Source organism: Ischnura elegans, chromosome 3, assembly GCF_921293095.1.
Source record: "Ischnura elegans chromosome 3, ioIscEleg1.1, whole genome shotgun sequence".
In the NCBI taxonomy this organism is placed as follows: domain Eukaryota; kingdom Metazoa; phylum Arthropoda; class Insecta; order Odonata; family Coenagrionidae; genus Ischnura; species Ischnura elegans.
In genome coordinates, this window is record NC_060248.1 from 5406383 (window position 1) to 5433459 (window position 27077).

Genomic DNA, 27077 nt, shown 5'->3' on the forward strand with positions numbered 1-27077 from the left:
AATGTGAACTACACACCTTTCCTTTCCACCCCACTCTTTTTCCCTTTGCATTCCCCTACCAACCTTTAATCAATTTCATCAGTTTTGGACAATGTTTGTGGTGCCAACTAGGCTCATGATACACACGATAGAAACCAACAGTGAAAAACAGGGAGAGTAAGCAGTAAATGCACATGAAGAAGCAGAAATGGCACCACAAACTTTGTCCGAAACTCTTGAAAAGTGACTGTGCATTGTACATTTGAATTAAAAAGTAATGCAATGAACTGACCAACACCACTTCTGCCACAGTTCAGTAACGAGTTTGCGTATATTTAACAGTCTCGGATGGAGAGGGAAATATAAACTAATGTAAGAATGTAAAATATGATGCCACTATCTCTTACAAATACCAAACAACTTTATATAATTATACTTATGCAATACACTTTATACAGTACATTTATAAAAGCCAAGGATGCAATTGCCATTAAAAAAATCAGCAATCAGGAGATCCAGGTTCAAATCCCGCCTGAGGCTAATCATGGCTAATTTCATCCTTGCCCCATATTAACTTTTCCCTACTAAAGACGTAAATATGCGTCTGGACGTTTCTTGACCCGGGAGATGAAAGCCACATATTTTTGTTGGAGATTTTCCTACTCAGGTGAATGAATGCCGAATATATATACGTCTTTGTTTCAGGACTGCGGGGCTTAGGCCATACCCTTGAAATCCGGGGGCAGGTACCCCTGGACCCCTCGTCTTATATTATCCCTCTTAGCGGTTAGGGACCGCAGTCATACAATTGTTTATCCAGTCATTTTGCGAAATAAATATTTGTTCCTTTCTCAAAAAATATAAACTAAGAATTGAATTATTTGCCTTTTGAGCAGCGTTTACAATTTTTAAACGAAATTCTATGATAAATACTAACTTATATCTCTATTTCAGTATAACATCAACATGGAAATTGTTGCTGCATTAAATGCGTTCATATTGACTGCAGAGCTTTGTTCAAAATTTGACAGTTATCAGAATAAAACGAGGAATTCAATTCGAAGTCTGCAATTTACTTTCAAGCAACAATTATCCATACAGCTAATTCATATAAATTAGGGATGGGTTGAATAGTAGATTTCTCGAATTCGAATATCGAATTCGAATATCAAATCATTGCTCGAATATTCGAATACCTCGAATTTCGAATACTAAACGATGAATGTGAAAATGTTTGACTAGGTCGCCTATGCAGCAGGAAACCCGAGATTTTGGCGAGTAATTGTGATTGCCTTTAAAGGATTCAAACAAGAATTTAGCTGATTAATGGAATATTTTAATTTTATGCAAACAATAGGGTAGTTTCCTTCATTAAAGAATACGAAAGGCATTGATTGTGATTCGTTAACCACCATTGGTGTATTCATAATATACATATTATTTGGTTCTAGAAATACCGGTTTAGATCAATGGCAATGGTCAATTTCATCCTCATTTGAAAAAGGCCAGATTGGCGCCCATGCGATGCCACTCCTCGTGACATCACAGGGACCTTGTTTATACACGAGAGGATAGGAGTTTTACATTGTCTGAGGTTACCAATGCATGCATGAGGCACAGAGCTAAGGGAAACATGTCTTAATAATCACTTATTAAAACTGACTAAGTTCGGAAAGTTTTCTTCGTTTGATAAGGTATTAATAATCCTTATTTAAGCCAAGCGCTACCTGCTAGCATGGTACTCGGCTACCTGCTAGCATCCTGCGTCGTATTAGCGCTCAGAGCCTCGCTCCAAGGTCACCTCACTCGCGGCAGCGGGAAGCAGAACTTTAAGAACTTTCCCCACATTAAGAACGCGATTTAAGTCCATTCTCCATGGAATGCACTCAAAGAAAGAAACCTTTCAGTGCACCTCTTGCAGTGCCCAACGATTGCATAATGAGAGTCATTCGTAGCAATATTTATAAATTTTACTTTCTGGTGATTATTTTCTGTCACTAATGTATCTGTTATCCACACATAAAAGTGAATGAGACCATCCATATTGCATCCACCCGCTTGCCACGTCGCCGTACTCTCCGCCGCCGCCGGCCAGAACCGGAGTCGTCCGTGCGTTCGAAAAAACGATTTAAAATTCGGGGTTGCAAATTGGTGCAAGGTTTGACTTTAGATTCACAATGTAGAAGCTTCAAAGAACGACATGATATAAGTTACTTAGTGTAAGCCGGTGACAATGTCTACTTTTTTCTACGTTTATGTAAAAAAATGGGTGGGGCGAACGCTGAATGGAGGGGGATAGCGGATCGTGGGAAATGCGCCAATGTCACTATCCCACGGCACTGAGTTTCTCCCTATGGTGGTTTCATCTCCTGGGGAAGATTCAAAAGTGCCTGTAGTTATTAGCCACAAAGTGCACATGGTAAACACCTCGTCTTATTTTTATCAAAAGATGGATGCGGGAAAATGGTCAGTGGGGCAGAAAGAGTGAAGGGTGACACGCGATTCTATTACTTTCCGGTAACTTGATATTTGTTCGAAGCTAAGGTCTTCGTAATACGATCCCTGCACGAGCTGGGACCTTTTTTTTGATTTCGGAGAAGCTGAAATCTTGAGAGTGGCTGAGGCGAATGCTGAATGGAGGGGGATAGCGGATCGTGGGAAATACGCCAATGTTGCTATCCCACGGCACTGAGGTTCTCCTGATGGGGGACACCTGGGATTTTCGGATTTTTTTACCCGATCAATTTCGGTTCCCCACGTCGAAATCTTTTCGCCGCTCTAACCCGCAAATTTGATGTAGTTCGTCAACTTGCCTAAAACGGCGCTGCATGCACTAAAAGAATAGAGTTCTCTCTAGAGATGGGCGAAATTCCGCCGTAATCGATTAATCGTATCAAATGATTATCGGATCCGAAGCATCGATTCAGTGTAAAAATCGGGATGGCATAATCGATTATTTTGATAATCGGAAGAATCATATGATTTTTTGCTGGCTTCGAATCATATGATTTTACCGATTATGTGCAGGCATCGAATCATACGATTCTACCGATTATGTGCAGGTAACGAGTAACGAATCATATGATATTTTGCTGGCATCGAATCATACGATTCTACCGATTCTGTGCAGGTAACGATTAACGAATCATATGATATTTTGCTGGCATCGAATCATACGATTCTACCGATTATGTGCAGGTAACGATTAATGAATCATATGATATTTTGCTGGCATCGCATCATACGATTCTACCGATTATGTGCAGGCAACGAATCATATGATTTTTTTTGCAGGCATCGAATCATATGATTTTTAGTAGGCATCGAATCATATGATTCTACCGATTATGTGCAGGCAACGAATCATACGATTATACCGATTCTCTGTTGGATAATGGCGATGATATCATACGATTTTTTATTAGAAAATCATTTGAAACTTTTTCTGTGGGGTATCGGTTGATGTATCATATGATTTTCTCAAGAAAATCAGAAGTAAGATCATATGATTCTCATGTTTAGAATCGGTAGACATCGTATGATTTTTCTAAATTGAATCGAGTTATGCCATCATGTGATTCTTTTAATTGTAACATCTGTACCAACAAAATAATCATGATTCATGCGGATCATCGTGGATAAACGTTAACAGTCGTCAGGTGAATGCTGACTGTTGAATAAATCGGTTAATTTTTTTGTTTTAATTATTTAAAATAAGGAGTCTCTACATTAATATAAATTCTATATGAAACTAACCCTGAGGAAAGTGGTGAAGAAGAAATCAGTGTTTGGAAACAATGTTTTATTTTTTGGTCTGGCGAAAATATGATGCTAATTGTTATGCAAGTATTAAGATTGGAAATCCGGTGTGCAATATCGGGGTCATGAACATGTACACAATGAAATATAACTGGAAAAATTATATTTATTTCTTGGTCAGGGTTGATATTCGAATCGGTTTCTCTAGAATTGGGATCCTAAGTATCTACCTGTCCAGTATAGGTTTTCTGTGCATTAGGTGCATTAATTAATGTTACTTTACTAATACTAATTAATTAAAGTTAACTTCATCACCATCCAGGGATTCAGTTAGTCCCCCTGTTCATTGTCTTGATTATGCACATTGATGAGTGAGGGATTCATGACAATTACCATTGTGGTAAATAATATCCTTTGTTTTGATGTGAAAGTGCTTCATTTTTTAAATTAAAAAAAACTTCCTCTCATGTGATTAAACCATGCAACATGATTTAATTTATATTCATTTAATAACACATGTTTAATAAGTTATATAAGTCATACCATTTTTAGGTTGTTGCATTTTTCAGAGAAAAAAAGGTTTTTTATGTAATCTTTCCTATTTAGATTATCAATTTGAAACATATTAGTCACTGTGAGCCATTGCATTTAAAGTCCCCATTGTGATTCAGTGATAGAATTTAAAAATATTAATTTTGTTAACCTCTTTCCAGTCAGTCGGTTCCTCTTTTCAGTTATTATATTCCCTGCCTTTGAAAATAACCGTTCCGATGGCACAGACGTTGCCACAACTGGCAAGTACTTCATTGCTATTTTGTGCAAGGTAGGATAGAGTACTTTTAATTTATCCCATTGGGTCACTTTCTAATGGGGAAATAGGGGACACAAAGTACTGAGTGAGTTCATTTGGAACTTCAGTATTATCCATTATCGATGCATGGATTCTTGTGGCTACCAGTTGTTTGTGGTGGCTCCACAAGTCAAATTTTTCATTTTGTGAAATATTTACTTCCAAGTTATCTGCGGCAGCGATTGAAATGCCTTCATCTTCATTTAGTTCTCTCATCATGGATGCTATGTTTTTGATGGCCTGAGAGCATAGAAGTGGGTCCTTGAAATGAAGCTTTTTGAAGCGAGGGTCTAGTAAGGTGGCGGTAGCTAAGATGGTTACCCCCTCGATCTTGCTGAATCTCTTATGGACTTCTTCCTGCAGTTTTCTCTTTAGGTTAATACTGATCTCAAAGGTGGGGTTTGCTGCATCAAGGTGGGACTCCAAGCAGTGGACAAGTGGAATGATTTTGCTGCATGTAATATATTTGGAGCCAGAAGTTTCGGTTGTGGTGGACTCTATTGGTCTCAGCAATGCAATTATTTCAATCACCTCTTGCAGCTGAGAAGCTGTTAGCATAGGTGGTGCTTGGGGGAACTTGATCACCACATTATTGACATGGGCACTCAATTTCACAAATTGGTCCAGCATATAAAATGTGGAATTCCAGCGTGTTGCTATGTCCTGCTTCAGCCGCAGTATTTGCCCTTCTGATTTACCCATGTCTAGTTGCAATTTGCGCAGCATATCCGCTCCTGCAACGCACTGCCTAAACCAGGTGACCAGAGACTTAATTTGAGTGATTATCTCCGGTAGACCAACTGTTGACTCGATTGCCTTGCTTGGCACCAAATTCAATGTATGTGCAAAGCATGGCAAGTGCTTTTTCTTTGTGAATGTGTCAGTTACACTTTTCACCATGTTTGCTGCATTGTCAGTCACAACAGCAGTAACATTTTCGGGTGCAATGTTCCATTCTGCACAAACACTCAAAAGCATTCTGGCTAAATACTCTGAAGAGTGACTTTCTCGCAATTCTACGACACCCATTGTTATAATAATAATAATAATAATAATAATTTTTATTGTTCCTAGAGATCACATGTTCCGGTGACATTGGAAGTCCTCAAAATAAAGTAAATAATTAAAGTAATAGTTACAAATAAATGAAGTGATACAACATTTACAATTTTTACAGATAAAAGAAAAAAGTTACAATTTTAGTGGTTGATGGGCAAAGATTACTCCGAGCCCAACATAAAATCCTTCAGGCTATAATAGTTATTTTCCATTAAATATTTCTTCAAAGCATTCTTGAATGGTGTAGGTGGAAGACATTTAATATCATACGGTAGCCTGTTGTATATTTTTGATAGGGAGAAAAGGGGTCCTTTTTGGCAGAAAGTGCTATGGTAGTCTTTGAGGTGAATGTCATTGGAGGTTCTGGTAGCGTGATTATGGAGAGAACTATTTTTTGGAAAGTATTCAGGGTTATTCTTAACAAAAGAGGCACAGTTGAGTATGTACAGTGATGGGAATGTTAGTATTTTCAGATCATTGTAAAGAGGTAAGCCAGGTGCTCGCATAGAAACTCTGGCCATGGCTTTCACTGCACGTTTCTGCATAGAGAAAACTTTGTGGCAGCAGCTAGCATTACCCCAAAAGATGATGCCATAAGTTAGGTGAGGATATATTTTGGCATAATATATCATCTTCAGAGTATCAATGGTAGTTACTTCAGCCAGCTTTCTTATAATAAATATGCCAGTGGATAGTTTATTCATTACATAATCAATATGTGATGACCAGTCAAGGTTGTCAGTGAGGATAACACCTAATAATTTTGTTGAATGTGCCCGGGAAATCACGTGAGGACCAACATTTAAGATCATACTTGAGGTACATGGAGACCGGTTGCCATGGAACTGAAGAAAAACTGTTTTGTCAATGTTGACTTGAAGGGCGTTATCATGACACCATTCTGACATGCTGTTGATACTGCTTTGTGTGGTATTAAGTAGGTCGCTCCTATTTACCTCACTTGAAATGATTGAGGTGTCATCTGCATATAGAATGGCATTTTGGAGGAGGGGTTTGTCTGGCAAGTCATTAATGAAAATTAGGAATAGCAATGGCCCTAGTATAGAACCCTGTGGTACTCCTGCTTTCACAGTAAGGGGATTTGACTTAACTACTGTAATGCTTTTTGCTGTTCTGGAGGTATATTTGACAAATTGCTGACGGTCAGTTAGGTATGATGACAACCAGGAGAGAGCTTTCCCCAAGATGCCCACCGACTGCAGTTTAGAGAGGAGAATTTCATGATTAATTCGATCAAAGGCTTTGCTTAGATCAAAGAAAACACCAGCTGCTAATTTGCGTTCCTGAAAAGCTGTGCATAGTTGGTTTAATAACTGAAAGATGGCTGTACTTGTGGATTTGGATTTACAGAAACCGTGTTGGGCATTTTTCAGTATTTTAAAGGTTTTGAGATAACTCATTACACGATGGTAAAAGAGTTTTTCAAATATCTTTGAGAAGGCAGACAGTACAGATATAGGTCTGTAGTTTGCCGAGTCATTTAGAGGGCCCTCCTTATGAATTGGGGTAATTGAAGCATATTTGAAAAGGTCTGGGAAGACTCCAGAGCATATGGAGGTATTAAATATGTCAGAAAGGGGACCAGCAATGACTTTGGCAACATGCTTAATTATAGGCATGGGTATACCATCAGTACCTGCTGACCAACTATTTTTGAAGGAGTGAATAATGTGAATAATTTCAGTTTGCGTGCTTGGGAAGAGATTGTTGCAGAGACTAGATCATTGTTGTTTAAGTAATGCACTGTTATGCCTAGGAAGCTTCTAGTGTTTTTTGTCTCACACCAGATATCTGTTGTGAGTGTTATATTTTTCATTGAAGCCAATGTGTCTTTGTACATGTTTGCTATAAATTCATATTTTTTATCAATCATTAAGGTTACTTTTCTTCTACTTGGAATTGTATACAAAGGCACTGCTACTTTCATCAAGTACTTAAACCCTTCATCTTCCACATGAGAAAATGGCAAAAGGTCTTTGCAGATCATATACAAAATGGCATTCGTTATTTTATCATTTTTACTGCCACCATCTGTGTAAGAAAGAAGAATATTTTATAAGTTGACCTTGGTAATCAATAAATAACTCATCGAAATTTAAACATCACTTTGAACTATTTTCAGGTGGAAAGGTTGTTTATGAAATACAGTAGAACCTCACTTATGAAACTTTCAGCGGAAAACCAAAAAAAGTCTCATAAGTGAGGAAGTTTCATATGTGAGGTTTTTTGGTATTTAGCATGAAATCCTTTCCTATAGGGGCTGGTTTGTCTCCAGGATGCAATTACTCATTTGGAGGCAAGAAATTGAAGCCTAATGATCTTATTTTCTCAAAAGTAACACCCGAGATGATGTGTTACTTTAAGAGAAATATAATTTTACATTCCTGAACAACTTTACCGACGGTTGAACAACTAGCATTTCTGGTACTAAGCTGCAAGGCTATCACACTGGAGAGATTTCGGAATGATGACACTAAATGTTCACAGAGAAGCCAATTTTTTTAAAAAGTTGACTCATAAAAAGCTGTTTTCAGGAAATTCATTTTACCACCTATAGGCAAACCCCAGATTGGAGATTGAAGAAATGAAATACCTGAGAAAAGTCATCCAAATTAACCCCGTAATTATACCATTTTTCTGAACTGACGGCGGCTGACCTTTAGCGTGCTCGAAACCCACCCACTCTTCTAGCCAATCACAGAAGAGCGACAGGAGAAAGTGTGGAAGAGCCCGCAGTCTCTCTCCGAACTCCGAGCAGTGCACATCGCTCTCCAGCTAGCAGTGTTGCCAAGCCGAATCTTTGGAGATCGCACAGCACTCGTTCTGCCGGCCCCAAAAGTACCGTTATTACCAAGGATGGCAACGCCGGTCGGCCGGATGGAGGGGAAAAGGGAAGGGGATGGAGGGGTGGAAGGGGCAGCGCTTCTCATTGGCTAGTTTCTATTTTCCACCCAGCCGCCGTCAGTTCGGAAAAATGGTATAGGGAGCAAAATTTCACTAATGCATCACGAAGGCTTCACACCCTATGGACCTGGGTTAACGGCAGAGGCAGAAAGTTTTCAGAGATGGCTCTATCCCTGCTTGAGAGTAATGTGGACGGAACTTCCAGTGCAACACACTATCCGGCAGATGGGACATTAAGCCCTGGTTAAGCCTATCGTTACAACCTGGCTAATTCCAACACAGGGTTTCTATACTCCCTCTCTTACCTCATGGCACAAATGACCCCAGCTGTCGGTTTTCTCCCTCTAAATACCATGCTATAGATAATATGGAGCACCTGGCAGTGGCGTAATTATGGTTGGGGGATGAGGGGATGGATTCCACTCCAAAGCCTCAGAGAAATTTAAAAAAAATGTAAACACAAGTCTAGCTTTGATAAACAGCAACTGCATCTACTTAAAGTTATTTTATGTGCCAAAATGATGTAGAACATATTTACAGGCATGCCATTTTTTTAAATTTTACGGGAATCCCCATTGCCTCCGAGGGGTGGGGGGTGAAGCCGCCCCCCCCCCCCCCCCGGTACTACCGTCACCCCCAAAGCATATTCCTAGTTACGCCACTGGTACCCCGGATATTCCGTGACTAAGTTCACTTTTCCGGTGCTTAGAAAACTTTTAAGTGAGCATTTGAAATAATCGCGCAACTGCTGTCAGTGATGAATGGACAAAAATAGATTAAGAGCCCGGAAAAATCTCCCCTCTCAATAATGTTTACGCACTAAAAAAGAATTTTCCCATGACATTTTAGTAATAATAGATTGAATCTACCGGGTATAGCTTCTCTGCCGGCATTCTTCCGCGAATTCAGCGCCGGGAACTTCGACTCACAAGCCGTGTGACTCATCTTCACGTAATATTTTGCTTCCCCATATCTGAAAACAACACCAGACTGATTTTGTACTTCGATATAATGCTTATAAGTCATTCCTGAGTCGAAAGGAACTGCCTTATCTCTCGCGTTTTGAATTTGACTTTAATGATTACGTTACTACTGACGACGCGAGTTATTCTCCGAGGGCTTTCGTACTAACTCTCGTTCAGTTACAAAATAAACGCTTGCCACCAGGCAGTCAAGGTCAAACTATATTTCATTTAAACCCGCAGATACAAGTTGGGTCAGTTTTGATCTGCGCGCCGCGTAAGCAACTTTCCTCCGGCTCAATTCGTCCCGCGGATGAGGGATTAGCCCGCGGAATGAGTCCACGCATGCTGTTTTCGCCATCGTGTTGAATCACCAACGGCTTACGTCCATACTACAAATTCGATAATCTTTTTTGGATGACCTTGGAAGCCAAAATTTTGATACGCGAGGATTTTTAACGGCTCATTTAGGTGTTATTTCGCTGGGCGACGGGAAGCATAACCTTGGAAAATTCTACACAATCTTCCGTTAGAGATAGATATTCCGGATTAACGATCATCTACTGCAGTTAAAATTAATATCTAATAAACAGCATCGCTCATAATTAAAACTTATTATTCTTCATTGACATATCTATGTAATGAGCGCATACTACCCCCGCTCCTGTGACTAAAATCGGCGCGCCTACCGCAATCTTCTCGTAGATCAGTTCTCTGACAAGTCGTACAAGTGAGGTATTTTATCACATTGGACTGGAAAAATACGTTTCATAACCGAGGTCGTCGTATAGGTGAAGAGTTTCATAACTGGGGTTGGAAATACATGGGTTCATATGGGGTTATTCACCGGACCAAGAAAAATCGGCGTATAAGTGAGGTCATCGTATAACTGAGGGTCGTATAACCGAGGTTCTACTGTACTTCCAAAACTCATAAATAAAATACTGAGTCTTGGGGAGACTCAGTTAAGTTTATTAGTCCTTCTATGGCAATGATGTCATGGAAACTTTTTAATATCTGTTGGACGGATTGATACTGAGGCTAATCAGATAACAAATTTGTACGCAGTGCATTTACCTGCATAGGATCTGATTTACTTGAACGAGTCTCTAATTTGCAGTTGATGTGGCTGAGTGTCAGCCAGAGAGAGCATTTCAACAGTATTTGATTCACTCCTACTTGCATGATCACTTTTGTTTTGGTCTGTGTTTGCAGATGGGCTCACCATCTGCTAAAAAATGAATGAATTAAATTTGTGATATACATATATGCTTTCTAGATAAGTGTGTCACTGCTTACACATCATATATGATCTAAAGCGTTGGGATCATATTACAGATGCTTACAGAAAACTAAAATGGCTTAAAGTCAAGGAAAGGCGCCTCTATTTGTCTATGGTTTCTGCCTTTAAAACTTTTAAATCCAGCTGTCCTCAGTACCTATTCAACTCTTTCACTTTTAAAAAGAACATAATAAGTCGCTTAACGCGCTCCCAGCATATTGATCTACAGATTCCCCAGCACAAAACTGAAATATATCATAAATCTTACGTAGCTACAGTATCAAGGCATTGGAATGCACTCCCGGAAGATATTAAATCAAGTCAATCTTTAACTAGTTTCAAAATTAAATTATTCAAACACTTAATTCTAAAAACTGAAGAATCTTCCTAAGCACATTGTATCCTAAATTTAGTTTTAATTTAGCTCATTGTTATTAATAATATGTACGATATGTCAATTCCTCCTGTGTATGAGTGTAAATTTATATATTTCCTGTAATTAGTAATCAGACTTAGGATGTCCCAATTGTATGCTACTATGTACCACGGTACAGTCACTTGTTCTTTTATACTTTGTGAACTTACTCTATGTTTTTCAAAAAATTCATTTTGCCCCAGATCAACACTGTTTCATGTTTCATGCCTTGTTATGTATCGAGTGGAAGTTATTGTTGCTATGGGGAAGATACTATTTTTTTCTATTCTATGTAATATTTCTGCTGTACCTAAGTCTTTGTTATTTTTTTATTTATTTATTACTGTCTTCTTATCATATAAAAAAAAGCTAAATTTTTATTTCTGTAAAGTCTTTAGGACCTTGAAGGTCTACGATAATAAACGTTTATTATTATTATTATTTAAGTAGATGACAGGAGAAGTATCAGACATAGGTATATGACATTGAAATATTACCAAAGGCATTGAACAAGGAGCAGACGAAGGCCCAGATTCATCATCTAATGCATGTATGCTCACTGTATTAGAAGGAACTCTGGTGACTCTGCCACTTTGGCTTCGAATGACCTTAAAAGTAGTAGAATTTGTGTTTAACAAATTGACGTACACCTTCTTTAATAAGAATGCAGCTATAAGGTGATTAATTATGTGATAAATCATTAGATTGTTTCCCTAGCTTCTTCTTCATAATTCTCAAATACTAAACACGATTATTTTCAAGAAAAAATTGAGCTTTCTTTTGCCTAATAAGTTGGATATTTATAAAATAAATATTTTGCAATTAAAATGCTCTATTAAATTAAGATAAATGCCAAACTAATGGTAAGCTCTACCTCATCTCTCATCATATCGGAATGCATCCGCATGATATGATTTTTTTAAATTAGTGGTATTCCCACACGTAATGATTACTTTACCACAAGTACGACATGTCGCACTCTTTCCAGAGTTTTTATGAAAAAATTTCCATAAATGACTTTTTAAGGGAGGCATTATGAATGTTTTTTATCACAAGCAATTCAGATCTACTGCGATAAAATTGCAAAATACGAATATAGCCACTGGTTCTTGATTCTCACGCGATTAGAGATATATTCAAAAACGACAAGTGCCGCCGATTTTTTCAAGTGAGGATCGAGCTTAAATAATCGATTCAACGATTAAATCGACACCCCATAATCGATTACATAATCGAAATAATCGGAACCAAATAATCGATTATTTTCGCCCATCACTAGTTCTCTCCATTTTTCCGAGTCACTACCAACGACGTGCGAGCGACAGTGAATGACGCGAAATTCAAAGTATTCGAGGTATTCGAGACGGCACCTTTGGCATAACTATTCGAGATCTCGAATATCGAATACTTTCTAGTATTCGAGGTATTCGAGTATTCGCGGATACTATTCGCACATCTCTAATATAAATAAAGCATGATTGACCGTGAACCAATGCCACTGGTAGGGTTATAAACCCCGAAAGGAAGGAGACCAACTACGCTCGCAGTCCGAGATAATGTGGAGTCCCCACAAGGAAGGGTGCTGAGAGTGTGTCATTATCTGCGACACCCTTCTTCACGAATGTCCTGCAAAAATGCTCCTTACAGAGGGGACGGAAGAATCTCTCGGGGCTCCGTGCAGCAGTCATGCTCTCCTGAGCCCCATCTCCAAAGGGTTAAACTTCACCATCTCATAAGTCAAGTAAGGATGAGTCAATGAGTTCTTAAATTTTTTCAGTTCTCAGTACCAGTCCAGTTCTCCCCCATCGGTTCTCGATTCTCGACAATTGGTTCGAAGGATGAACTCTTATTATCTGAATTAATGGCAAGTTTAAATGAACAACCACAAGAAACATAATTTCACTAAAGATGAAAATTATCAGGAAAGCTCTGTAAAAAAAAACTTGAAATCCAAGAGAAGGTAATGAAAGGCATGCTACCAATTAAAACATGACTTCTCCATTCCCCTTCACGATGGCTGTTGCAGAGTCGCTGCTCTTCAGATTGCCCCCCAGTTGTTTTCTGAAAAACAACAACTATACAACAGCGATCCCAAAGGCAAAATGTGCCAGCCGACTACTTGTTGGGTAAACCTCAATACAAACATTTATAGGATGATTACTCGATAGGCAGATGGACAGGGTAAAGTTTAATAGCTACTCACCAGGATACATGCGAGATATTCGCTCAACAAGGCCCTTGTCAAAGCCAGCAATTATTGCACCACCAACGGGGACCAAGAAGTTCTTATCTGTGCTCTGAACAAATGCGTCCACCCTGCCTCTCCTGCAACGCAAACGGAAATGGTAATAAATGCAAAGACACTCACAGCAAGGTTAGAATGGAATAAGATATACTTGAAGAGGTGTAGCTGTGCTTTCGTGCCACACTTAAGATGAGGGATGTATAGAGATCCAGGACTATTTTCAGACCTGGATCCCATTAGGATCCTTGATTTTTGGAGCCGGATCTTCGGATATTTGCATTTGCATTTGGATCCAAATGCATTTTCATGCTCAAGCAATAAAACGAAGTCTTCAAGTTTCTTCTGGGTGCACACAATCAAAGAGATGCTTTTCAGATTTACATACACATTTTAATATTTTTACTGATTGAAAATCATTTTTTTTTGCTTTCAAGTTATTTTTTAAAAACGATAAAATCTTTACAAGCTCAGGATCTAAACTGTTACACTTGCATTTGAAAATGAAAATAGGTTTTAATCTTTGGATAAACCATTTTCTGAATTTTAATATTCCACACATAAGTTTCCCCCAAATGTTGTCATTTTTCATTGCATATTGACTTGTGTTTCACTTGCAAATGCTTCAGTTGCTGTGAGGTGGATTTTGCACTTCCTCGTGACAGTTTCACATCACAGTGCACTCTCATAGTCCTCTTTATGTGAATAAAAATGTTTCCACACAATTAAAAACATTTTTATCGGTATGTCATCAAATTTAATTGCAACTGCACAATCTGCAACACAATTAACAATGTTTAGAACAACACTATCTCCACAGAAATTGGAATCAGAATGCCACCATCTCAGGAACTACTTTAAGATATCTGTCTTCCAAAATTTTGTCGTAGTAATGGTCTCACACAACATGGAACTTTTTAAATACATCCCTGGAAAATGCGAGCCACAGATATTCAATCATAGCCATCACAATATGACAGTGCACACAGTTACGAATTCTTCCTCCATTATTTTTTTTTTAATTTTGCTTTCGCTCAAATTTCATCGGTGGTGGTGGAGAATTTAGAAGAGAAATTTATCTCGGCTAATTACCTACCAGTAGAAACAGTGCTACTTCACGCGATTACATCAATGAGGTATTCAATACATTGAAAATGAAATAGAGGCAACCAGCCAAGGAAAAAAACTCAGCAACTCCCAATTGGGGTGTGTTTCTAATGAACTCTAGCTCACAAAAATGTCACACGGCTATAATAATTTTTGAGATTGAGGTATATTGAGATAGTACTCTTTCGTACGTTTGCACCATGGCGCTATAACTACGGTAGGTACTCAATTTCCACAGGCTCCAAGCATTTAATGATGAATGTGCAGTTTCACCTCCGCCTAAGGCTTAATTTACATGGATATGTAAATTACAATTATTGATTGATTTAGCGTTAAAACGATGCCTGTCAAAAGGAAAACATACAACAATGAAGAATAGTTGGGAATAATCGACAGAGTTAAACGCGGTGATCAAAAATCAAGTTTATTTCGGGAGTGTGGTCTTCCTGAAGGTACAATTCATGGTTGGATGAAAGAAGACAAATGACCATTGCAAATGACCTTAGTTGTCGAGGCACCCTAAACACAAATACTACTACTATGAAAAACGAAGATAAATTACAATCATATAAATGAGTCAGGCATTAATGGGTTAAGAGTTTCAATGGTGGTCCTTGCTGTTCTCACCTTGCTGCCTCTTGTATTAGGTGCATGCATCGTGCACTCTGCAAGCCATACGCATTGTTCACGAGGTGGGGCACTCCGTGGCGAGCACAGAGCACTGCCACTTGGTCTACGGAATCAGCAGCTCGTGGTGCAAAGCAGCTTGTGGTAGTGAGGATGCACGCAATGCTGCTGGCACCCAGCGCCTCGATGCGCTCCTCAATGCTCGCCACGTCCGTCCTCAGCTCATCACCAACGCTTATCGTCTCAATCACCACAGGTTCCAACCCTAACGCCAAGGAAATAGACAATAATAATAATATTTAATTGCCTAGAGATCTTGGTACATTCATGTTCCATAATATACGTCACATAATAATAATAATAATAATAATTTTTTTTTTATTCACCGAACTGGCAATATACATTGCATGGTTTCGTCACAAAAATCACTATGATACAAATTACATAAATACAATAATACAAATTACATAGAATCATTTAAATAATCGCTAATATCATAATAGGCTTTACCTGCTAAAAAATTACATAATTTAACTTTGAATAGGGAAGGGGGACAGCTTTTCAATTCAGATGGAAGTTTATTAAAAATGATGGATGGAGTGTGATGAGGTCCCTTGAGAGCTAGAGATAGATGGTGACTTTTGAGGTGAAAGTCACATTTTGAGCGAGTGTGGTAGTCATGCCATTCATGATTCCTTGGAAAATGCTCAGGATGCATTTTAACAAAAGTGGCACAATTCAAGATAAAAATGGAGGGAAGTGTTAATATTTTTAGGTCCAAAAAGATTGGTTTACCAGGAGTCCTCTTAGGCACTTGAACCATAGCTTTCAATGCTTGCTTTTGTAGAGAAAATAATTTTTTTGCATGGTGTGAAATTCCCCAGAACATAATACCATAAGATATATGAGCATGAACATTAGCATGGTAGATAAGTTTGAGGGTAGAAAGAGATAGAAATGGGGCCAGCCTTCTAAGCATAAAAATACCAGTGCTAACTCGATTCATGATGGCTTCAATGTGTGGTGTCCCTTTAAGGTCGTCTGAAACCAGAAGACCTAAAAATTTAACACAGTTACTTTGGGTAATGGGCTCATTCATCAGATTAAGTTGGTGATTAATTATAGGTGTGACACTCTTAGGGCGGAAATCCAAGAAAACAGTTTTGTTAATGTTAATTGATAAATGGTTGGTATTGCACCACTCAGCCATCCTGGAAATTGAAGTATTGACAGAATTTACCAGATCAGAAATATTTCTAGAATGTGACAGACATAAAGTATCATCAGCATATAACACAACATCCTGTTGAGGAAACAGGTTTGGTAGGTCATTAACAAAAATAATAAACAGGAGGGGGCCAAGTATGGAACCTTGGGGGACCCCAGTATTAATATCTGAAGGAGAAGAGAATGAGATATCATTACTATACTGTGACCGGCACGTATATTTCACAATTTGTTTTCTACCTGTTAAATACATGATCTTATCCAGTCCAAGGTTTTTCCTCTCATTCCAATGTTGGCCAGCTTAAGTAAGAGAATATCATGATTGAGTCTATCAAAAGCTTTTGACAAGTCATAAAACACTCCAAGTGAGTGTAAATTTTTGTCTCGGGCATTATAGATAGAATTTAACAATTGATATGCGGCAGTAATTGTCGATCTTGCTTTTCTGAAGCCATGCTGTGAATCATGTAAGATATCTTTTGATTCAAGATAAGAAATGATACGGGAATAGAACACTTTTTCGAAAATTTTGGAAAAATCCGTAAGGACAGAAATCTATTGGTCTATAATTGTTGGGGTCTGAAGATGAGCCTTTTTTTGGGATAGGAGATACTATGGCTAGTTTCATGCGAGAGGGAAATTCACCATTAGGAAAGAGGTGTTAATAATATTAACTAGTGGACTTGCTATATAATGGATTACAGTTTTAATGATCGGCATAGGGATGTCATCAATTCCAGAGGACCAATTGTTGGGGAAGGAGTTAACAATCTTAATGACTTCATGTGCATCAGTGGGCTGTAAGTACATTGAGCAGGGAAAAGGGGTGCGAGATGTGAAGGCCGCAGAATTTATGGTGGGGCTTCGAGGAGAATTACAAAAGAGTTCATTAAAACAATTAGCAATAACATGGGGATCAGATGTGGACTGATGATTGAAATTGATAGTTGTGTTGTTGACACCTCAATGTTTAGTTATATAAAAACATCAATGTTTAGTTATATAAAATAAAAAAATACCCACACAGAACATATATACATTGTCAAATATTCATCAACAGAATATAATAAGTGTACGATTAAGAACTCCTTCACCTATAATTCCAAATTAGACATTTTTCTATACTCTTAATGTTTCTAGGTAGCTTGTTATATAGAAGGGTTCCCAGGTTATGGGGGGAAAAGCTGGTTTTACTGGTTCTGATGTAGTTCACATGTAGATTGCCACATGTAGGTGATTTATGTGTTATTCCCTCTTTACTAACACACACACACACTGTTGTCTGTTGTTCAGAAATGATTTTATCAAATTAAATGGAGTACCTCTAATGCCAAGTTGCTGAAGTTTCGACAGTGATGCGTGGTGATTGACACAATCAAAGGGGAGAAATCAAATAATGAAACAATAGATTCTAGTTTACTGTCTAAGTCAGACAGTAATTTGTTAATATGTACTATGGTAGGTAGTAGTGGCAGTGACATGGATTTTCTAAATCCATGCTGGGAGGTGGATAAAAAAGGTTGTGAGATTCCAGGAATGTTATCAATTGGTAGAGGTCCGTCAAAGTGGTTTTATTTTTTGCTAAAATTCGTTTTAAAACTATGAGATTTCGGTGTTATAGAAAATCTTGGTGGTGTTATTATAATGCTACAATTTTCCATGTTTATAGGCATTTTATTATTTTATGGTACACGTTTCATGAATACTTATACTTTTATTAAGCATTTTACATAACATTTAACACAATTTTGATTGTACAAAATTTCAGATAAAATTAAATGAAGGAAATGGTTCAACTTATATTGGTTCAAGGTATATGAATAGTTCAAGTATGTAGTCTTGGTGAATACAATCGGCAAACGGCAAATCCCCACTACCTTATACATATGTGTATATGTACTTCAAGAGCCATTCCAGAATTTTTGGGTTGCCAAGTTTCTCTACACTAAATAAAGCCTTAAAAAATGCTTCAGTAGTAGCAACAACAAGCTCCTCCTTACATACATAAATAGTTACATACATATTTACCTGTATCCAACCACAATATCCCTGCTACTCACATTTGTGCACAAATATGTATGAATGTTAATACGTGAGAATTTCGAATGCAAAAACAGTTTCATATTACCACCATATCATCGTGAACAGTGGGTTGTTCTCCACAACTTTCACAACGTTGCAGATATTCTTCATCCAAATTTTGCTAGCTTCTCCACCTATGTGTCAAATTTCAGTCACCATTTCCTTGCTGTTCAGTGTTCCTCCTTCGGTTTCTACTATCTTGAATTTTGTTTTTTTCTCCTATGGGTAAGAACTTCCAAGATTTCATCTGCAATCCAAGGATTTTTCTTTAAAGCTTATCCTCTCGAAAGAACTTCTTAGTAGTAGAGTAGCCTCCTGTAGTCAGCTTTTAATGTCTTTCCAGCGATTTTTCACTGATTTCTCGGTAACTTCAGTAAATAAGTCTTTTATTTTACACTCTACAGCTTCTTGAAGATCTTCTCACCCCTCCTGCATTTCCACATGCGTACATCTTTTTTGGTTATGATTTTTAAATAAAGTGCTTGTAACCAGTAGATTCTACTCTGTACAGAATTTCAGTAAACTTTCTTCTCTTTCATTATTTTTGCCTAATCCATATTCTCTGGTAATTCTTCCTTCTTGAACTACTTCTAAAACTGTGTTCCAATCTCATAAAATTATAAGATTCTGTTCCCCTCATACCTGTTCGATTATTTTCGCAATATATATTCATGCACGTACTCTGCCTCTTCTTCTTCAAAGTTTGACACTGGCATGTAAAACTCTTCTACAACAGTGTCTACTGGTTTGGTCTTCATATTAACCATGATTTTCCTTTCAATATACTGCAGAAAGCTTTTCACTCTCATTCCCTCTCTTCTCTTTTTTTTCCCATTGACTCCCGCATTGCCTTTTACAGATGCAAAGTGTTTAATTAATTCTGATTGCTTCCACCCCATGAGTCTCCCCCTTCTCATTTTCACTTAATTTTCTTGATTCCTGGAATGCCTAGCTTCATTCTTTGTTTTTCCACCTTCTAATTCTCCAGTCATCTGCATCTTCAAAGTGATTTGACACTCCACGTTAGTATATCCTTAAAATCTCATCACCTTTGACCAATGTAACCTCTTGTACGAATGGGGGACTAGTTTACCTCCAGAATATTTTACTCAAGACAAAAGTCATCATGTCTTTTATGTTAATGATTGGAGCAGCTGTAACTCCTCAGGATAATAATGAGATGGTTTTCCCTTGCTTTCCACATAATATCCACATAATATTCCACATAATATCGCCAAGCAACTCGTTGTACTTGTTTCCTTGTACTGAATCTGAACAGACCAATATTGTTAACAAATTGCCCAGTAAATAAAAATAGTCATGGATAGATGGTATACCAGGGAGAGTTGTAAAAAGATCTGTCCTTGTTATCAAGGATCAAGTTCTATTCCTCATTGATTAATCTTTAAGGCTGCGAGTTTTCCCGGACTCTATCAAGACTGCCAAAGTTGTTCCTCTCTACAAAGGCAAAGGAAGCAAACAGGACATGAATACATACCCTCCGATTTCCCTGTTGAACCAGCTCAGTAAAAATTTTTGAAAAGGTCTTTTACAACCGTCTGGTATCATACCTTGAGTCATTCAGTCTCTTGTCCCTTTCTCAGAATGGGTTCAGGAAATCTAAATCCACATCCACAGCCACCTATGAAGTGGTGGCCCATATACTCTTAAATCTGGACAAAAGTACGGAGACTCTGGGTCTTTTCTTTGACTTTTCTAAAGCCTTTGATCTTGTCAATCACCAACTACTCCTGCTGAAACTGGGTTATTATGGTATACGAGGTACTCCTTATATGTGGATTGAATTGTACCTGAGTGGACGTCACCAAGATGTTGTATTATACAAAAATGGCACTCAGTTTATCTCCCCTGGTAAAGAAGTCCTACTTGGTGTGCCACAGGGCTCCGCCTTGGGCCCTGTTCTATTTCTGCTGTATATAAATGATCTACCAGGTACTCTTAAATCTGTCACAGGTGTCAAACCTATACTCTGACGATACTAATGTTATTGTATCAGCCCCATCATTGAATAGCTTGTCCCTTACAGCAGTCACTGCCACTTAACTCCTATATGAATGGTGTCAAAATAATATTCTTAAACTGAACCTCGACAAGTCTGGCCTTATTTATTTTTGTAACAAAATAAAGCACCTGAAGCAATACCAATTGTTGTAGAGGGGAAACAACTCCCACAAATTTCCAGTTCACAGTTCCTACGAGTTACCCTGAACAAAGATATAACATGGGTCGAGCACATCAGTAAATTGTGCAACAAGCTTAGTTCAACATGCTTTCTCATAAGAAGCATCAGGCACACTGTAAATAATGATGACTTATCGTCTATTTACCACAGTGAATTTTATTCTCACATTATTTTCAGTATCCTGTTTTGGAGTTCCTCTCCCCTTGCTACTGAAATCTTCAAAATTCAGAAGCGCATTATAAGGCTGATGTGCAATGCCCCCTATGATGCACCCCCCTTTTCTTCCACTTTTCAAAAAAATGTGTATCCTGCCACTTTCATGCATATACCGTATAAGCGCGTGTAAGAGGCGCACCTTTTTTCCCAGAAATTGCAGCCGAAAATGAGGGTGCGCCTCTTACACAAACTTCTTATCTTCCCCACTCCCCTTCACTGGTCGCAAGTCTAAGGGGAACTGAGTGGCCTTGGTTTTAGTGTGAGTCATCTGTAATCCTGGGTCAAAAACAAGTGGCAGGCAGGGGAGTTTCTCCCTTAGTGATGTATTTTTAAAATGCTCCTGTTTGCTTTTCTTGTAAGCATCGCGCCGTCACGTCGGTACCCCAGAGGTGAACACGGAAGGGATCGCGCGGGGTTTTTCGCTCCGGAGGGTGCGCTAAATTTACTGCCACAAGTGGGCATCCCGCGGCATTTATACTGCATATAGTAATCACTTATCAAACGTAGAGAAACGCATAGTTTTGAAGGACATACCTGGTTAATAGTCAATATCTGTCTTGCCAAGTAATTTCCATTATGCTGAGGACCTGATTTTCCAAAAATCATCTTCAGATGTTAATATGAAGATGAATGCAACTGAAAATTATATTGGTGTCAAAACCTGCGCTTTAAAAAATTCGAACGAATGTGTTCATTGTTGGACTAAATTGTGGATGGAAGAAATCAGAAATGCTTAGAAGTGAAGAGCGCGGAAGGAGAGGTCCAGGGGGAGGAGCGCGATCCCGTCTTCGAAGCAAGCAACGAAATACGGAGGGGAGGGAGCGCAATGCTTAGAAGTGAAGAGCGCGGAAGGAGAGTTCCAGGGGGAGGAGCGCGATCCCGTCTTCGAAGCAAGCAACAAAATACGGAGGGGAAGGAGCGCGCTCCCTCCCCTCCGTATTTCAAGCTACGAGGCTATGAGCGAAGGAGCACGGGAAGAACACGTCTGATCTTGCACGTGACGTCGTTGCCTTCAAAGCGAAGGGGCGAAGGCGCAGCAATCTGATATACGCAGTTTGCGTTGCCTAAAGTTTCCAGTCCGTCTCGTCTTGTTTGAATGCGCTTATGCTATGCTTGTTTCTTCCGAAATTGTCCTGTTTGGACTATTTTGAATATTAGTGGCCTTGTTGTAACTATAAATCTTTGTGTCAAACAATTAGAGCTTAAAAAACTTAAATTTTGTCAGATATGCGTTCCGTTAGATCTCTTTCTTTTTTTGAACCTCGTGCGTGTCATACAATTATTGAAAGCTATTGAGATATCTTCGGGCTCAGTAGATGACTCACCTAGCATTAGGCCTCCATAAACTGGGAGATCGATCAAGGTCAGTTGGTGAGACGGGGTAGGGATGAAACACGTTTCCATTGTTCCCCTGTAACTTGATGTTTTCCTATTTTCCTGTGGGGTCTCGGAAAGGAAAAAAACGGCAGAGGCATTGGCTGATGGAGGACTGAGTCTGGTTCCGTTAAATCTACGACGTGGTTATTATCCTATGGCGCTGAGATTGCCCCGATTGTTGTCCAAGCTCTTGGGAAGGCTCATGCTATGTGCCTGTCGTGTTTTGCCTTAAAATTTTCCACGGCTGCAATTCTATTGCAATACTCCTGCGAGAGCATTTTAACAAAATTCTTCGTGAATAGGACAAGCATCGTAGAGCAACGGCGTATGCGAAGAGAGGATCGGAACTCTTTCTACTCCCTCTTGTGCCGCTATTACCGCCGCAGTTATCAAAATTTCCTCCTTCAATATTAATTGAAAGAGGAAAGTTCGATAACTGTCGAAATTCCAGGCGTACGTCTGCAACACCGCGCAATAGTATAAAAAAAAAAGCAGCAAAATTTTTTTCTTCATAGCTCCAATGCTCAAAATAGGGGTGTGCCTCTTACACACGCTTATACGGTATATCTATGTCATTAGAATGCATGTAAAATATAACATTCTTCAGTACACATCAAATGACCTATACCACGGCCACAACACTAGAACTTGCAAAGACCTGCATCAAAACTTTATCAGGACTCAAAATACTGCCCTAGGTACTAGGACCTATGGGCGTGAAGATTTTTAATGGTTTGCCTCCAGAGGCGGAAAATGACCTCGGTCTTTAAGAAGAAACTTCTGAAGTTTCTGAAAAAAATCTATTTTATTCGGTTAATGATCTTCTGCATTTGTAACATATAATTTATATATTCCAATTTAATTTTTATTGATTATGTATCTAAGGAAAGGATGGAAGGAATATCTGGAAGATTTGTACAATGGAAGCAGCCTCAGAAGGAATGCTATCGAAAACGATGACATGGGAGCCCCAATTTTAAGATCGGAATTTGATGCGGCTGTAAGAGACCTCAGGATAAATAAAGCGTCTGGCATTGATGACATTCCTGCAGAACTAATTAAAAATTCAGGAGAGAAGACGTTGAACCAGCTATACAAAATCATTTGTGAAATGTATACGATAGGTGAGATACCAAAGGACTTTGAGAGGAACATTATAATCCCTATCCCTAAGAAGAAAAGAGCGGAGAAGTGCGAAGATTTTAGGACCATAAGCCTTACTACACATGCGTCAAAGGTACTGACAAGGATCATCTATAGAAGAATAGAACGAAAAGCAGAAGAGTACTTGGATGAGGACCAATTTGGATTCAGAAAAAACAAAGGCACAAGAGAAGCAATATTGGCCCTAAGACTGCTCATAGAGAAGAGAATGGAAAAGAACAAGCCAACGTTCATTGCGTTTGTGGACATAGAGAAAGCATTTGACAACGTGGATTGGAGCACAATGCTCGGAATCCTAAAGGAAATCGGGGTTCTTTATAATGACAGAAGAATCATCCACAGTTTATACAAAAACCAAGTAGCCGTGATAAAATCAGGGCCCAGCTGTGAAGAAGCAAGAATTAGGAAAGGAGTGCGACAAGGCTGTACATTGTCACCCGTAATTTTCAACGTTTACATTGAGAAAGCCATTAATGAAATCAAAGAAAATGCATTGGGAGTGAATATTCATGGAGAAAAAATTAGCATGCTAAGATTTGCCGATGACATAGCCGTTATAGCAGAAACAGAGACGGATTTGAAAAATATTCTAGTTAATATGGGTAGGGTAATGGGTAGATATCAACTGAAAATAAGCACAAAGAAAACCAAGATCTTAGTATGCAGCAGAAGAGAAGAAGTCAAGACTAACATTAAAATAGGGAAGCAAAAACTGATAGAGGTGGATGAATTCTGTTATTTGGCAAGCAAGATAACTAGTGACGGGAGAAGTAAGAAAGAAATTATCAGCAGAATAGCCCAGGCGAAGAGAGCATTCCACCAAAAGAGAGACCTGCTTACAGCAGGAAACTTAAGTATGGAAGTAAAGAAACAATTTATAAGATCCTACATCTGGAGTATGCTCCTATACGGAAGTGAGGCATGGACAATGACCGCAGCGGAGAAAGCAAGGATAGAGGCCTTCGAAATGTGGTGCTACAGAAGAATGATGAAAATCAAATGGATCGACAGAGTTAGTAACAAAGAAGTCCTAAGAAGAGTAGGAGAGAAGAGAAGCCTCATGAAAACCTTAATAAGAAGACGGAACAACCTTATAGGCCACATCCTGAGACATGATGGCCTGATGAAGACAATCGTCGAAGGACAAGTGGAAGGTAAGAATGGAAAAGGAAGACCTCGAACAAAATATATGGAACAAGTGAAGAGAGATGTGAAAGAGAAGAAATACGTAGGTGTGAAAAGATTAGCTGAAAGGAGAATAGAGTGGAGAGCTGCGTCAAACCAATCCTAGGATTGTTGACCAATGATGATGATGATGTATCTAAGTAGGCGTGTCCTATATTTGAATTTAGTGTACAACCTACAGATCTCTGGACATATAAAAAATATTATTATTATTATTATATCATTTGGATTATCCAGAAAAAAATTCTAGATCATTCTTCAAATAATATGATCACCCATTTCTTTGCAAACAGTGAATCTGATTTTGATAGTGGTGGCCCACGTCGCCCTGATGGATGGACTGTACGACTGATATTCTTCAATGCTTTGCCTTCCGCACTGAAACCAATGCCAAGATTAGGCGTTGGCCTTTACCACAGTGGCACCACCTCCTCCTCCCTCTTTCCTTCCCCTCACCCTGCCTTGACGTCACAGACTCGTGAGCCCCAAACAGAGCATCCCCACGAGCCCGCCCACGCTTTTGTTCCACTCAACAAATGGTCGTTGCTTTATTACCAATTAATTATTTCACTGATACCCAGCATAACCACAGTTTGTTTTCTTTGAACTTTCGCATTTTCAAAGGGTCCCCAATTAATTCATGTCCACTCTCCCCTTTCATTGAATCCATCAAATAGGCCTAACCTTGTTAGTGCCCACATTTTGACTCCACCCCCATTCTAAATCCTTACATTCATAGTTTGAACCACACACATCAGCAATCGAATTTCCCCTGCACTCACCTGCAGTGACAATGCACTTGAAGCATGCCTTTTGGTCAATACGTGACCACAAGACGTACTTTGCCTGCGGCCTTTCTTGCCGGATGGTGAGCATGCAAAGCACTAAACTCATGCCAGTCGCCATGGGCACCACAAAGCATCCAGCCGATGTCTTAACACCTAACGAGAGAAAGCCACAAGAAATCAATAAAAGTCACAACAATGATGCAGAATGGTATTTCATGAATAAATATTTCTCAACCTTTTTTAAATTCATATTTGCCTTAGAGGAGAATGTGGATAATGGAGGTGAATGTCAAATTAATGTTTTTCTAAATCAACCAATTATTTTGCATATGTTTCGTAAATTCATTTATATGCATCAACATCATCATCATCAGGGCTGTTTGCAAGTGAAATTCAGCAAAATGATGACTGACCGAGTGATGGAAAAAATTGTTTGGTTGTCATGACAAATCTATACCTCTCCATCAGCATGTTTGTTTCTAAAAATTGCCATGGTGATTGTATATTTTGTTTGCTTTTGATTATGCTATTGCATGGGTTCCTTTAAATATAACATAATAAATATGTCACTAATAGACCTGATGATGTAAAAATAAAACAGGCAAAACATTAGCAAGAGGATTAGTTGATTTTTTTTTTAAATACTACCCTATATCGAATAATGCCAACACAGATGATATTCCCTCACCCACCAAGAGAATGGATAAGAAATTAGAGTAACAGGAGCACCATGATTGATAATAATGAATCAGAATGAACATTAACAATAAGAACTGGATAGCCATCAAATTTTACTAAATCAAAGACAGTAAATATTTTTAACTATCCGGTAATTTATGGTGAACATGGATGACCACCAAGTCACTAAAGACCATGCAGAGGAGTCAACTTACAACAAACTCCTGCTTTCAACAAAGTGAAAGCCATTCCTCATCAAAATGGCATTTTCACCATGAAAAATAAATACCGCTTTTCCTCCTAACATACGGTATGGCAGTGACAATCAGGGCAGCAGTTACGTGATTTGTCGAGGAATTCCCCCCTTTCCCTAGACTAGTCTGCTTCTCAGGAATTGCCAGTTTCTGAAGACTTGATCATTGTCAAGCAATTACTCAGCGATTTTCCATCATTTGAAGTTTCTAACACTGAGAATTAGTTTAATTTCATGTTGAAGATTAATGAAATCGTTACTTTATCATTGGTTCCTCCATCAACGTTATTGTATCTTGTAGTTTCTAAACTTCCTGCCAGTTCACTTCATTTCTTATCAATGTTAAACTTGAATCTCTTGTGGCCTCAAATCACAGAAAGAGTTTGTGCTAGAATTGTTAAGGAGATAGAGTTTGATCATCTAATTACAACCAAAGTTAAGCATTTACAATTTCCTAGCGAGACGCCCCACGATTTCATGCGTTCTATATGAATGCTATTCAAGAGTTAGTCCTGCATTGTATGACTCATCATTCACGGGCTGAATCCTGTAACTACATCTGCCATTATGTTCCTAAATCAGCCCAACATGTTTTAGGAATTGGACACTGTTATCATGCAGGCATCCAAGCATTTGATGGGTTGTACTGAATATTCCAACATGTTTCATCGTACCTCTCAAAATATCTCTTCTGTTC

At 38.6% G+C, this 27077-nt stretch overlaps 1 protein-coding gene across 2 annotated transcripts in view; it reads right to left on the reverse strand.

Annotated features, from left to right (window-relative positions):
* Positions 1 to 27077, reverse strand: part of LOC124155366 (O-phosphoseryl-tRNA(Sec) selenium transferase) — a 65495-nt gene that overhangs the window by 26379 nt on the left and 12039 nt on the right. For both annotated transcript variants that reach the window (XM_046529119.1, XM_046529120.1), the window contains 3 exons: positions 25444 to 25602; positions 15208 to 15472; positions 13435 to 13556 (listed from right to left, as the gene is read on the reverse strand). In XM_046529119.1, the coding sequence (XP_046385075.1) occupies positions 13435 to 13556; positions 15208 to 15472; positions 25444 to 25602 (546 nt within the window). The remainder of the gene's footprint in view (positions 1 to 13434; positions 13557 to 15207; positions 15473 to 25443; positions 25603 to 27077) is intronic.